The 14,820-nt window shown below is 40.2% G+C and overlaps 1 protein-coding gene across 1 annotated transcript in view; it reads left to right on the top strand.

Annotated features, from left to right (window-relative positions):
- DSCAM (DS cell adhesion molecule) overlaps positions 1–14,820 on the top strand; it is a 697,188-nt gene that overhangs the window by 381,854 nt on the left and 300,514 nt on the right. Inside the window, exons 7-8 of the mRNA XM_055570128.1 lie at positions 537–833; positions 1,584–1,859. Of these exons, the coding sequence (XP_055426103.1) occupies positions 537–833; positions 1,584–1,859 (573 nt within the window). The remainder of the gene's footprint in view (positions 1–536; positions 834–1,583; positions 1,860–14,820) is intronic.

Raw genomic sequence — 14,820 nt, 5'->3', positions numbered from 1 at the left:
TTTACCTATTCTCAGGGCCTTCATGAAAATTCACATGCAATTATCATTATTTATTATTAAAACTATAAAAGATGATTCCTTATGAGAAAATGACAGAGAGATAATCAATGTCTTAGTTCTTTCTTCCTCTAAACAGTTCCCCATTGAGCAATCCCTAATTAACTTGGAGGAAGTAGAAAGCTAAATTAGCCATGGAGGTGTGTGAATTTCCTCTGTTATAACTTTGGGTGGGGACACAACAGTTCTGAATTATAAACTTTTGGGGAGATGACATTCTTTATCATGAACATCTGAGTTGCATGATTATGACAATCAAGAAATAGAGGAGAGAGAGATTAAAGCTAGCTAAGTCTGCATTTACTTATTTTGAAACTGAAAAGTTGTCCTAAGTGGAATTTAGCTTTATCAATAAAACCAGTCTTTTGAGGGGCATTTGATAGCCACTCTACCCACCCTCTAGTCATCCAATAGACATACTCGGAAGTCCTTTAATTATGCACATGTGCCACTTCCCTGCGTGATTTGTCTTCCTGCAGATGGAACTCCCAAAATCATTTCCGCCTTTAGTGAGAAAGTGGTGAGTCCGGCAGAGGCCGTCTCCCTGATGTGCAACGTGAAGGGAACGCCGCTGCCCACGATCACGTGGACCCTGGACGACGACCCCATCCTCAAGGGCGGCAGCCACCGCATCAGCCAGATGATCACGTCGGAGGGCAACGTGGTCAGCTACCTGAACATCTCCAGCTCTCAGGTCCGCGACGGGGGCGTCTATCGCTGCACGGCCAACAACTCTGCGGGCGTCGTCCTCTACCAGGCTCGAATAAACGTAAGAGGTGCTTGTCGAATCAACTCCTCAAAAAACACACATGACTCATTGTAGCGGAGAAGGACGTTTCTGCATGCACCGAGCCCAGTCTTGGAATGCCAGACCGGATTAATGTCGCTTCGTTGTCTCCTGCCCTCTTGCTTCCCACTGAGGAATGGCAGTGACTGGATCACTGTTGGAAATGGCATTTTGGTTTCCTTAGTCAGCTTGTTCTCTTGTTTTACTCTTAGACTTGTCCTCTGGAGCTTTCTTTTCCTGGTTTATGCTCTGCATGCTCTCTCCTTCCTCCTCTTCTTCTGTTCTATGACATTCATGGTAAACCTTCATGTACATGGTACTTAACCTACATTCATAGTGCAACATGGCATAACCTCCATCCTCACAATCTATTTTACAGAGAGAGAGTTAAACAGTTGAATTGCTACCAGTGTCTCACCAGCTGAATATGATTGTTCAGTGCAGCTTGTTACTTTTTATTGATTAAATTGCCTTTTAGCCTATAATTCAAAATGTTTTAAATAGAAGTAGTTGGTAATTAGCACTCGTTCAATTCATTTGAAGGCAATAAATGAAAAGGAAAAGAAAAAAAAAAACCTTTTTAGCGGAAAATGCCAAATGCAGAAAAAAATTGCTGAATTGAAAAAGATGTCCTTACATGAAAACAAATACATTTTTAAACTCAAGGAAAAGTGTACTCATTTCCACACATAAAATGTACCCTTAAATTATTTTCAAGAGCTTCTCTGTGTCTCTCCAGGGCCTGCAAGCATTCGACCAATGAAAAATATCACAGCAATAGCAGGACGGGACACATACATTCACTGTCGTGTGATTGGCTATCCTTATTATTCCATCAAGTGGTACAAGAACTCGAATCTGCTTCCTTTCAACCACCGCCAAGTGGCGTTTGAGAATAATGGAACCCTAAAACTCTCAGACGTGCAGAAGGAAGTTGATGAGGGGGAGTACACCTGCAACGTGCTAGTCCAGCCCCAGCTCTCCACCAGCCAGAGTGTCCACGTGACGGTCAAAGGTAAGGCTGTGCCCTCTGTCCCCACCCAAGTCACCATTGCTAGGTTTATCCACTAACAGTGAAATAATCTGAAAACCTGCATGTTCAGAATGAGGAATGATAAAGTGTATTAGATGTTCTGTTCTCTCTGCCAGTGCATCCTCACCGGACTGATGGTTAAGATAGTCTTCTTTCCACGTGAATTTTTGGCTTGGTTTTCCAGAGGATGTGTGTTTTTATACTATCATAGAAAAAAACACATCATCGATTTGGTTATCTAGTTGTCTGACAAATCATTTTAAAACACTTAGCTTTGCTTTTCTACAGTCTCCTAAAAGTAAGTTCTTTTGGAATCCACCTGGAAGAGATTTTGTGTAATGCGTAAAGACCACACAAAATAAATGAGCAGATCAAAGCAAAAACATAGGAATGAAATGAATGGACAACCCCATAGGAAATTTTCTAGACTTTTATATTTTTCTTTACATCATGACATCATGATGTGGACAGTCATGAAATCTAACCATCAGGATGAATTTTGGTGATCATGCAACTCAACACCAGCCTCCTTGTCATGCAGCTAAGCTGCATGTCTGAGCTGCCCAGTTACCTCCCTAGGTACCAACAAATGTCTTTTAGTGTCTTGGCTGCAAAACTTCATAGGTTTTCTATGGTCCTCCTCAACCATCTTTTCTCACAAATCCTGTTAGTTTATCTATTTAGGGACACCTATAAATTCTCATACACACATGCACTCTCACATAATGTATTATTTGGTATATGTTATGCAACATATGGTTTCCCTTGTGGCTCCGTGGTAAAGAATCTAACTGCCAATGCAGGAGACATGGATTTGATCCCTGGTCCAGGAAGATCCCTTGGAGAAGGAAATGGCAACCCACTCCAGTATTCTTGCCTGGAGAATCCCATGGACAGAGGAACTTGGTGAATTACAGTCCATGGAGTTCACAAAGATTCAAACGTGACTTGGTGACTGAACAAAAACAAGTGTAACATATTTATATTAATACATGTACATATACCTGCACATGAATAATTTTGAATTTTTAAGCAACTGCATATCTTCAGACTTTTCTCAAATCATTAGAAATTCTTGGCAAGCCAGATTGGTCATAGCTGCAGGAAACTTCATTTTGTGATTTATTTCTTGACCCATGATGAATGGAATATCTACTCTATGTCCAGCAGGTCAATATCTTAGAAAATAAGTCCTATTTGATGGCTAAGAATTTTCCCCAGAAGAAACCAACCCCAAGGCTAAAAAGAAACCAAGCAAAGAATGTTGATAGGGAGCATGCAGGGGTGGGCCATATGGAAGGAGGCTGTGAACTGTGACAATCAGATCAGGGAGACAAAAAGCAGAATACCCTCCCAATAAAGATGATGTAAAACCAAAGACATCTATCAAACTTTGTTGTCATTCAGTTGCTCAGTCTTGTTCAACTCTTTGTGACCCCATGGACTACAGCCTGCCAGGTCTCCCTGCCCCCACCATCTCCTGGAGTTTGCTCAGACTCAGATCCATTGAGTCGGTGATGCCATCCAACTGTTTCATTCTCTGTCATCCTTCTCCTCCTGTCTTCGGTCTTTCCCAGCATGAGGGTCTTTTCCAGTGAGTTGGCTGTTTGCATCAGGTGGCCAAATTATTGGAGCTTCAACTTCAGCATCAGTCCTTTCAATGAGTATTCAGAGTTGATTTCCTTTAGGATTGACTGGTTTGATCTCCTTGCACTTTAGGGGACTCTATGAAACTTACCACAGCCAAATGATTAAAGCCAGAGTCATTCCTGGCTGTCTCTAATGACAGCAGAATAAATGACAAAGTAGATGTGTCCATGGACCCTGCCATAGGAAAATATCACACACTAACAAAAATGTTATTAGAAAGACTTTAAACAATGGGCTTACCAATAAGCTGGGAATACAAACTTGCTAAAGAAATCTGTGTCCCACTGGTGTTCATTCATCATAAGTTAACATTTTGTGCACATGTCTGGGCAGAGGGGACTTCCCAGGTGGCTCAGTGATAAAGAACCTGCCTGCCAGTGCAGGAGACGCAGGAGATGGAGGTTCAATCCCTGGATCAGGAAGATCCCCTGGAGGAGGAAATGGCAACTCACTCCAGTATTCCTGCCTGGAGAATCCGACAGACAGAGGAACCTGGAGGGCTATAGTCCACAGGGTTGCAAAGAGTCGGCTACGACTGAGTGACAGAGCATGTGGCATGAACACACTGGGCAGAGGAGAGAGTATATGTTCTTCTTGTTCAATCACTAAGCCATGTCTGACTCCCTGGGACCTCTTGGACTGCAGCATGCCAGGCTTCCCTGTCTTTCACTATCTTCCTGAGTTTGGTCAGATTCATGTTCATTGAACAGGTAATGCTATCTAACCATCTCATTCTCTGCCACCTCTTTCTCCTCTTGCCTTTATACTTTTTGTTTATTGTTGCTTCAAAAGATGCTTTCTTATATTTCAGGGAGCAATGTCTAAACTAAATACAATTTCATCTATTAATACTACAGTATATCCCACTTACTTTTATTGAATTTTATTTTTATGTAGACAAATAAAATGATGAAGCTGGCTTATACCTCTTATGGCTTCCCAGGGTAAAAATAATAAATTCTGGTTTCCTTATGTCAACCTAGGGCTTACTTCTTAGAGGTAGTCATATTCACATTCATTGCCTTCTCACAAAGATATTTAAAATAATTCAAGATACCACTTGCTTTTCTTGCTTAAGATGATATCTGACTTTCAGCATTTGGTAACAGTTAATAAATTAATTATTTTAGCCTTTCTTCAGATGTCAGTGGAAAGGTTGTAACCAAATTAACTTCTGAGCATTTAAATAGGAATTTTAAAATATTTTGAAATGAAATATGTAAATTAAATCACACTCCAGTGGTTAGGTTTGTAGTCCATCAAAGCTTTTAAAAACTAGTAACCTTTGCTATTTTCAATTATGATGAGTTACGATAAGAGAGAGATAAGGAATCGACTGAATTACAGGAAAAGACTGAGGTTTCTGACTCTCCCTGTAGATCAGGACTGGAAGAGTCGTTCTCATTTTATTCATGTATATACAGCTCCATTACCTTTGCAGTTAAACTGCACGATGAATATTATTGTATTCAGATAATTTTAGAGGAGCAAATATGATACCTAAAAATTTGGCTTCATTTGGAAGTGGGCCCACTTGTTTCCGTTAATAATGCTGAAAAGTGTAAACCAAACCATTTTTATCTTACGTCCCAGAGGTTCTTCTCTAACACTGAATAGAGCAGTGGGTATGTGAGTGAGTGTGTGGCTGTGAATGTGTGTGTGTGTTCAGATGACATTAGAAGCAATACTGTTTTTCAATCATATCTTTTTTTTCCTTTTTTCCTTCCTTCATTTATATTATATCATATGATTGGAAAAAAATTTTTTAAAACCTCAAAAATCAATATAAATAGCATTAATCATTAATAATGCCTGAGGCTTAACTTCTAAAATATATTAACAAGAAGCTTGGGGCTTCACTGCTGGCTCAGTGTTCAAGAATCCACCTGCTAGTGTAGGTGACATGGGTTCAATCCCTGGTTTGGGAGGATCTCCTGGAGAAGGAAATGGCAACCCACTCCAGTATTCCTGCCTAGAGAATTCTATGGACAAAGGAGCCTGGTGGGCAACAGTCCATGGGTTCACAGAGTTGGACATGACTAAGCGACTAAACCTCCACAATTTTGCTGCCTTCAAACATGCAGGGAGAAATGAAAGTCAGAATCCCTTCTTTCACTTCATTTCAATTTAACAAGCAGTGTTATATTTAACACATTTCAAAGCTTTTCTTGCCCCATTTTAGGTGCCACATTGAACTTGAACAGTGTCTAATTGAGTGTTCTAATTGCTAGGGACCAACACTGCCAGGAAAGTTAATTGGCTGCTAGGTAAAAATGTCACCTTCTATTTGTATTTATGTAAAACTTTGTCATTTACAAAACACTTTCATAATTGTAACTTTAATTAATACTCACAGTGACTCTGTAATGTAGATAAAACATCAGCAGAGAAAGAGAATAGGAGAGAGCAGGGAACTTGATCAGAGTTCCCCGGTAATGTATTCAAGACTCGAATACACATCTCTACTTTCCAGTTACCACTTCACAGTGTGTTATTGAAAAGTAATTCACATCACAGTGGGAAGCTAGAATTAATGTGAGGAGACATCAAGTCAAAAGACCTAGAAAGAAAGCTATTCTAAAAGCTGAGAAAGAATATTATTTTAGAAGTAAGGGCATGTGATACGGGGCACCTAATTTAAGAGAGAAACATAATTAATCAAATTGAAGAGATGAAAGGGAAGAAATGGATTTGGTGAGGGAGGGTGAGTAAGAACCAGAGATGACTCCAGAAATTCTAGTCTGGATGATGGAGAAGTGAAGAGAGGGAGTCTAAAATGTTCATGGCTTGGGAAAGTCTTATGAAGAGAAAGATGTAGTGTCACATGTCTGTGGACCATGATTTTGGATTCTAACTGGGGGGACTTTGAAATACAGGTTTGGGGAATGGGCTGAAATGAGTATATCTTTCCTTTTCTCCTTTGCCTTTTGCTTCTCTTCTTTTCAAAGCTATTTGTAAGGACTCCTCAGACAACCATTTTGCCTTTTCATATTTCTTTTTCTTGGGGATGGTCTTGATCCCTGCCTCCTGTATAATGTTACGAACCTCCGTCCATAGTTCTTCAGGCACTCTGCCTATCAGATCTAATCCCTTAAATCTATTTCTCACTACCACTGTATAATCATAAGAGATTTGATTTGGGTCACACCTGAATGGTCTGGTGGTTTTCCCTATTTTCTTCAATTTAAGTCTGAATTTGGCAATAAGGGGTTCATGATTTGAGCCACAGTCAGCTCCCAGTCTTGTTTTTACTGGCGTTATAGAACTTCTCCATCTTTTGGCTGCAAAGAATATAACCAATCTGATTTCAGTATTGACCATCTGGAGATGTCCATGTGTAGAGTCTTCTTATGTTGTTGGAAGAGGGTATTTGCTATGACTAGTGTGTTCTCTTCGCAAAACTCTGTTAACCTTTGACCTGCTTCATTATGTATTCCAAGGCCAAATTTGTCTATTACTCCAAGTATTTCTTGACTTCCTACTTTTGCATTCTAGTTCCCTATAATGATGGAGAAGCAAATGGCAATCCACTCCAGTGTTCTTGCCTGGAGTATCCCATGAACAGAGGAGTCTGGCGGGCTATAGTCCATGGGGTTACAAAGAGTTAGATGTGATTGAGTGACTACACACACGAACACACCTATGATGAAAAAAAATCTTTTTTGCGTGTTAGTTCTAGAAGGTCTTGTAGGTCTTCCTAGAACCATTCAACTTCAGCTGCTTCAGCATTACTGGCCAGGGCCTAGACTTGCATTACTGTGATACTGAATAGTTTGCCTTGGAAATGAAGAGAGATCATTCTGTTGTTTTTGAGATTGCATCCAAGTACTGCATTTCTGACTCTGTAATGGCTATTCCATTTCTTCTAAGGTATTCTTGCTCACAGTAGTAGATATAATGGTTATCTGAGTTAAATCCACTCATTCCAGTCCATCTTAGTTCACTGATTCCTAGAATGTCGATGCCATCTCCTGTTTGACCACTTCCAATTTGCCTTGATTCATGGACCTAACATTCCAGGTTCCTATGCAATACTGCTCTTTAAAGCATCAGACTTTACTTCCACCACAAGTCACATCCACAACTGGGTGTTGTTTTTACTTTGGCTTCATCTCTTCATTCTTTCTGAAATTATTTCTTCACTGATCTCCAGTAGCATATTGGGCACCTACCGACCTGGGGAGTTCATCTTTCAGTGTCCTATCTTTTTGCCTTTTCATACTGTTCATGGGGTTCTCAAGGCAAGAATACTGAAGTGGTTTGCCATTCCCTTTTCCAGTGGCCCATGTTTTGTCAGACCTCTCCACCATGACCCGTCCGTCTTGTGTGGCCCTACATGACATGGCTTATAGTTTCATTGCATTAGACAAGGCTGTGGTCCATGTGATCAGATTGGTTAGTTTTCTGTGATTGTGGTTTTCAGTCTGTCAGCCCTCTGATGGAGAAGGATAACAGACTTATGGAAGCTTCCTGATGGGAGAGACTGACTGAGGGGGAAACTGGGTCTTGTTCTGATGGCCAGGGCCATGCTCAGTAAATCTTTAATCCAATTTTCTGTTGGTAGGTGGGGCTGTGTTCCCTCCCCATTATTAACCTGGGGCAAAGTAGGAAGTCAAGAAACACCTGGAGTAACAGGCATATTTGGCCTTGGAGTACAGAATGAAGCAGGACAAAGGGTAATAGAGTTTTGCCAAGAGAATGCACTGGTCATAGCAAACACCCTCTTCCAACAACACAAGAGAAGTCTCTACACATGGACATCACCAGATGGTTGACACCGAAATCAGATTGATTATATTCTTTGCAACCAAAGATGGAGAAGCTCTATACAGTCAGCAAAAACAAGACCAGGAGCTGACTGTGGCTCACATCATGAACTCCTTATTGCCAAATTCAGACTTAAATTGAAGAAAGTTAGGAAAACCACTAGATCATTCAGGTATAACCTAAATCAAATCCCTTATGATTTTACAGTCGAAGGGAGAAATAGATTTAAGGTACTAGATCTGATAGACAGAGTGCCTGATGAACTATGGACAGAGGTTCATGACATTGTACAGGAGACAGGGATCAAGACCATCCCCATGGAAAAGAAATGCAAAAAAGCAAAATGGCTGTCTGGGGAGGCCTTACAAATAGCTGTGAAAAGAAGAGAAGTGAAAAGTAAAGGAGAAAAGGAAAGATATAAGCATCTGAATGCAGAGTTCCAAAGAATAGCAAGGAGAGGTAAGAAAGCCTTCCTCAGCGATCAATGCAAAGAAATAGAGGAAAACAACAGAATGGGAAAGACTAGAGATCTCTTTAAGAAAATTAGAGATACCAAGGGAAGATTTCATGCAAAGATGGGCACAATAAAGGACAGAAATGGTATGGACCTAACGGAAGCAGAAGATATTAAGAAGAGGTAGCAAGAATACACAGAAGAACTGTACAGAAAAGAGCTTCATGACCCAGATAATCATGATGGTTTGATCACTCACCTAGAGCCAGACATCCTGGAATGTGAAGTCACGTGGGCCTTAGGAAGCATCACTACGAACAAAGCTAGTGGAGGTGATTGAATTCCAGGTGAGCTCTTTCAAATCCTAAAAGATGATGCTGTGAAAGTGATACACTCAATATGCCAGCAAATTTGGAAAACTCAGTAGTGGCCACAGAACTGGAAAAGGTCAGTTTTCATTCCAATCCCAAAGAAAGCAATGCCAAAGAATGCTCGAACTACTGCACAATTGCACTCATCTCACACACTAGTAAAGTAATACTCAAAATTCTTCAAGCCAGGCTTTAGCAATACATGAACCATGAACTTCCAGGTCTTCAAGCTGGTTTTAGAAAAGGCAGAGGGACCAGAGATCAAATTGCCAACATTCGCTGGATCATTGAAAAAGCAAGAGAGTTCCAGAACAACATCTATTTCTACTTTAATGACTATGTCAAAGCCTATTTTCCACAATAAACTGTGGAGAATTCTGAGAGATGGGAATACCAGAGCACCTGACCTGCCTCTTGAGAAACCTATATGCAGGTCAGGAAGCAACAGTTAGAACTAGACATGGAACAACAGACTGGTTCCAAATAGGAAAAGGAGTCTGTCAAGCCTGTATATTGTCACCGTTCTTATTTAACTTATATGCAGAGTACATCATGAGAAATGCTGGGCTGAAAGAAGCACAAGCTGGAATCAAGATTGCTGGGAGAAAAATCAATAACCTCAGATATGCAGATGACACCACCCTTATGGCAGAAAGTGAAGAGGAACTCAAAAGCCTCTTGATGCAAGTGAAAGAGGAGAGCTTAAAGCTCAACATTCAGAAAACTAAGATCATGGCATCTGGTCCCATCACTTCATGGGAAATAGATGGGGAAACAGTGGAAACAGTGTCAGGCTTTATTTTTCTGGGCTCCAAAATCACTGCAGATGGTGACTGCAGCCATGAAATAAAAGACACTTGCTCCTTAAGAAAAAAGTTATGACCAACCTAGACAGCATATTAACAAGCAGAGGCATTACTTTGCCAACAAAGGTCCATCTAGTCAAAGCTGTGATTTTTCCAGTGGTCATGTATGGATGTGAGAGTTGGAATATAAATAAAGCTGAGTGCCTAAGAATTGATGATTTTGAACTGTGGTGTTGGAGAAGGCTCTTGAGATTCCTTTGGACTGCAAGGAGATCCAACCAGTCCATCCTAAAGGAAATCAGTCCTGAATATTGGTTGCAAGGACTGATGCTGAAGCTGAAACTCCAATACTTGGCCACCTGATGCAAAGAACTGACTCATTTGAAAAGATCCTGATACTAGGAAAGACTGATGGTTGGAGAAGGGGACGACAGAGGATGAGATGGTTGGATGGCATCAATGACTCAATGGACATGAGTTTGAGTAAATTCTGGCAGTTGGTGATGGACAGGGAGGCCTGGTGTGCTGCAGGCCATGGGGTTGCAAAGAGTTGGACATGACTGAGAGAATAAACTATAATGAGGTAAAATGGAGATGGCAGAAATGCAGTAGAAGCAGTCACAGTATTTAGTCCTTGATACTTTATTTTATTTATATTTGTAGCACTTTCCAGTTGTTATTTGAGAGAGATTTTTGTCGTGTCCTGCTTCATTCACATTGATGGAAGAAGCTGGTGTCACTTGCACCCTTTCCAACTCATGGTAGTGACCCCTTTGTTCTGTAGCCTACCAGACACACTCTTCTATAGGATCTGGCCTAAAGATCTGATCTGCTTTCACTGCAGGTTTTGGTTATAGGCTGCGTCTTCTCTGCTCTGTGACTCCAGTCATCTCACACAGCTGCTGTTGGTGCAGTTGGGGAAATGAACGCCCATTAAAAATGGTGCTGAGAATGGGTCTGCCCTCCCCCATCTCTCAGTGAACAGCCAGGAGCATAGTCTAAGGACAGCATTATTCAAAGGCTCCTGACAGCTAATGTCACTTGGCCCAGGCAGAGCTGCTGCTGTGTCCACAGAAACAGCCTTGGCGATGTCACCCATCGCACACTTTGTGACTGACGTTTGCTCATTTGCCATTCCAGCTGGAGAACCATCAAGCTCCAGCAGCTTCCAAACCCAACTCTCTCAGGGAAGAAAAGGCTTTCCCTCTTTGTCACGTTCCCTTTCTTCCATTCTTCTCTCTCTGGCTACTGCAGTCATTTATAATGTTATTCATAGAAAACACAATGTTTCAAGGTCATTTTTCTCTTTTTGATTCCTCATTTACCATTGGGCAATGTTTCATTTAAGAGCTTATTTGCTAGGGTCTTGTGTGACCATAAATTTTAGTCATTTGCAAAACTCTCATATTGATTTTCAACAACTATTTACAGAGTGTATAGTTTCTATTGTGAATAATACGAGAGAGAACAGATCTGATGGGGAAACATAAGGACAATATAGTAAGTACGTAACACTGTTGTGGTAATTTATGATTTCAAATGGGAACTTAAGTTCTCTTTGTTAATGTAACATCTTAGTGTAGCAAAAGAAGCCTGATTAAGTGGGAATTTTCACCATCCCTCTTTTTAAACTACCAAAGAAGCACTCAAGTTTTAATGTGCTTAAAAGTGAAAAGTGAAAGTCGTTCAGTCATGTCCAACTGTTTGCGACCTCGTGGACAGTACATGGGATTCTCCAGGCCAGAACACTGGAGTGGGTAGTCGTTCCCTTCTCCAGGGAATCATCCCAACCCAGAGATGGAACCCAGTCTCCCTTATTGCAGGTGGATTCTTTACCAACTGAGCTACCAAGGAAGCCCTTAACTTAAGTGGCTGTGTTTATTCACCTGCCTTGAGGATCCATGCTCTCAAGCGTCCACAGAAGAGAAGTTCTTTACTTTGGTTGGGATGTCAAAATTGAGCTCCACACTTAGCTGGAGTGCTTGATTCAAACAGGTTTGTCCTGGAGGTAGTTTGCTCTGTAATTTTTATTCCATTCTGGAAAATGAAGCTGGTACTTCTCTTTATTTAGGGAAAAACTTCTTTTTTTTTTTTTTAACAAATAATATTTCAAATTGCTTTCCTCTAAGTAGAGGAAAAGAAAAAGAACACATTTTTTATTTTCTGTGAAGTCAAAGAATGCAAATTTTACCCAGTTGGAGTTAAAATTGTAGGAAAAATGTTTTGTTATACTTGCTATGCCTGTTAGATGTGAGAACTTCAAGGGGAGACTTAAGTAGAGATGGAAAGGAAGAAAAAATGACAAGAAAATTACTTATACTTTCTTTGCTTGACACACAGTCAGTCTCTCTGTAAATTTATACATATGTATGTGCACACATACACACACTCAGAAAAAAGACTTTGATAGTGTTTAAGTGATAATGCTTTGATAACATTTAAATCAGAAAGAACAGCTCTCAATTATTCAAACTCCTTCAATATGGACTTCCACAGACACAAGTAATTGTCAAAATATTTAAGTTTAACAGAATTTTGTAGTTTATTTACATGCACTATGTGACATAAATATTTGTGTATATTACATTTATTTATAAATGTAAAGATATTATAAAGTATTTGTATGTGCTAAAATCTTGTATAAGCATTTTTATATTATTTGCATTTTGTATTATAAGCATTTTGGATATTCATTTGTACATGGACATAAATAAGTATATAAAATGTATGCCTACATATATGTAAAAAGATGATACAAGGATAGAACCTTAGGAATATAAATAACTTAAGGTTCATGTAGACCAGCATCCCATGTGATTCTCAACCTGGCCTTCAACTGTACTCAAATATTTCCAGATTGTCTGCACAGGATCCCTGCAGTGCGCCCAGTGAACTCTTAGTCCATTCTGATTCTGCTTGGCCTTGATGATCAGACATTTTTCCCTCTTGTTGAATGCAAATCTGTCTTCTCTAGTTCTTCCCTTTCTTTCTAGTCCCATTGTTCTGTTCTGGGACAGCGTGGAGAACTTTCTCCTTCCCTGTAGAAACTACCAAAAGGGGGCAGTAGGGAGCCAGTGCCCTGCTATCTTTAACATCCTCGTTGGTTCAACAAGGCCAGAAACGAGTTTCCTCTACAAGGACACCCGTTAGTGTCAATATGCTTTCACAGAAACACAGCTCTCTTGGAATGGTCTGATGTCTGAAAGAGGGAAAGGAGAGGACCACCTCTAGCCTGAAGACAAGACTTTGTTGAAACCCATGTCCCCACTGTTGAGACATGCCTTTGGGCTCACGAACAGACACCCAGGTGCCAATTGGCCAGATGGCAACTTCATTCTGTTTTGTCAGTATTTAGTTTCTTCCACACTTTTCTCATCAATTCCTACGGATTCCCTGTTTTGTTGTACCTTTTAAAAAAAACTTCACCAGTTCTGGTATTATTCTTCCCTATTTCATGTGCTCAGTTGCTCAGTCATGTCCAACTCTTTGTGATCCCGTGGACTGTAGCCCACCAGGGCTCTCTGTCCATAGGATTTCTCAGGCAAGATTATGGGAGTGGGTTGCCATTTCCTCTTCCAGGGCATCTTCCTGACCCAAGGATCATATCCAAGTCTCCTGTGTCTCCTCCATTGGCAAGCAGATTCTTTACCACTGCACCACCTGGGAAGCCCATTCCATAGTCACGTATTGATGTTTATTTAATATATTTATTTTAAATCTATTTTCAATGACCTTATTAAGATACATATGAAAATGTGTATAATAAAAGCATAAAAGTAAACACTTAGGTTGTCTCCTAGACCTTTGACTGTCTACATGAGTGCTACAATGAATGTTCTTGGAGATGTGCCTAGGTGCAGGATTAATACTGATACAGGAGAAGACTCTTGAGACTCCCTTGGACTGCAAGGAGATCCAACCAGTCCATTCTAAAGGAGATCAGCCCTGGGTGTTCTTTGGAAGGAATGATGCTAAAGCTGAAACTCCAGTACTTTGGCCACCTCATGTGAAGAGTTGACTCATTGGAAAAGACTCTGATGCTGGGAGGGATTGGGGGCAGGAGGAGAAGGGGACGACACAGGATGAGATGGCTGGATGACATCACCGACTTGATGGACGTGAGTTTGAGTGAACTCAGGGAGTTGGTAATGGACAGGGAGGCCTGGCATGCTGCGATTCATGGTGTCGCAAAGTCGGACATGACTGAGCAACTGAACTGAACTGACTGAGGATAGGAAATAAAATTGTTGGATCATAGACTTTAACTTAATTTCACTAGCACTCTCCAAAATTCCTATACTAGTTTATGGTGCACCCAGACACGTGTGAAAAGTCACATTTCCCTATATCTTTGCCAGTAATTAGTATTATCTACCTTTCTAATTTTTGCAATATAATGGATGTAGTGTTTTGTTTTTTCTTCCATCACTGGTTAGATTGAGTATCTCTTTACACTCTTTAGGTTTTTGGGTGTTCCATCTATGAATTTTTTTTACCCATTTTGCCATAAATCTTCTTGCTGTTTCTTCCTACTTTGCTATAATTCTTTAATATACTTGTGAATCACTTGTTACTGATAAATGGTTGTGAATCTATTTTCCAAGCTCTCTTGACTCTATATTTGATTGACTTCATGGGGACCTTGTTTAAGAAGTCTCTGAGCTCACAGAAGATACATCCCTACATTTTTTTCTCTGTATTTGCTCTATGTTGAAATTCCACTGTATACAGTTGACATTGAGGATTATAGATATAGTAGAAATGGGTGTCCAATTTTTTATTTATTGATTCAGTCAGTATTTCTAATATCATTTATTAAATGACTCATGCTTTTCACTCTTCTCCATATATTGAGATATCATAGCCAGAGATCTCTTTCATTCTGTGAAATTTAT

This window comes from Bubalus kerabau, chromosome 2 (assembly GCF_029407905.1).
Source record: "Bubalus kerabau isolate K-KA32 ecotype Philippines breed swamp buffalo chromosome 2, PCC_UOA_SB_1v2, whole genome shotgun sequence".
Lineage (NCBI taxonomy): Eukaryota > Metazoa > Chordata > Mammalia > Artiodactyla > Bovidae > Bubalus > Bubalus kerabau.
Note: the sequence above shows the minus strand (reverse complement) of the source record. Positions and strands in the feature narration are given on the sequence as shown.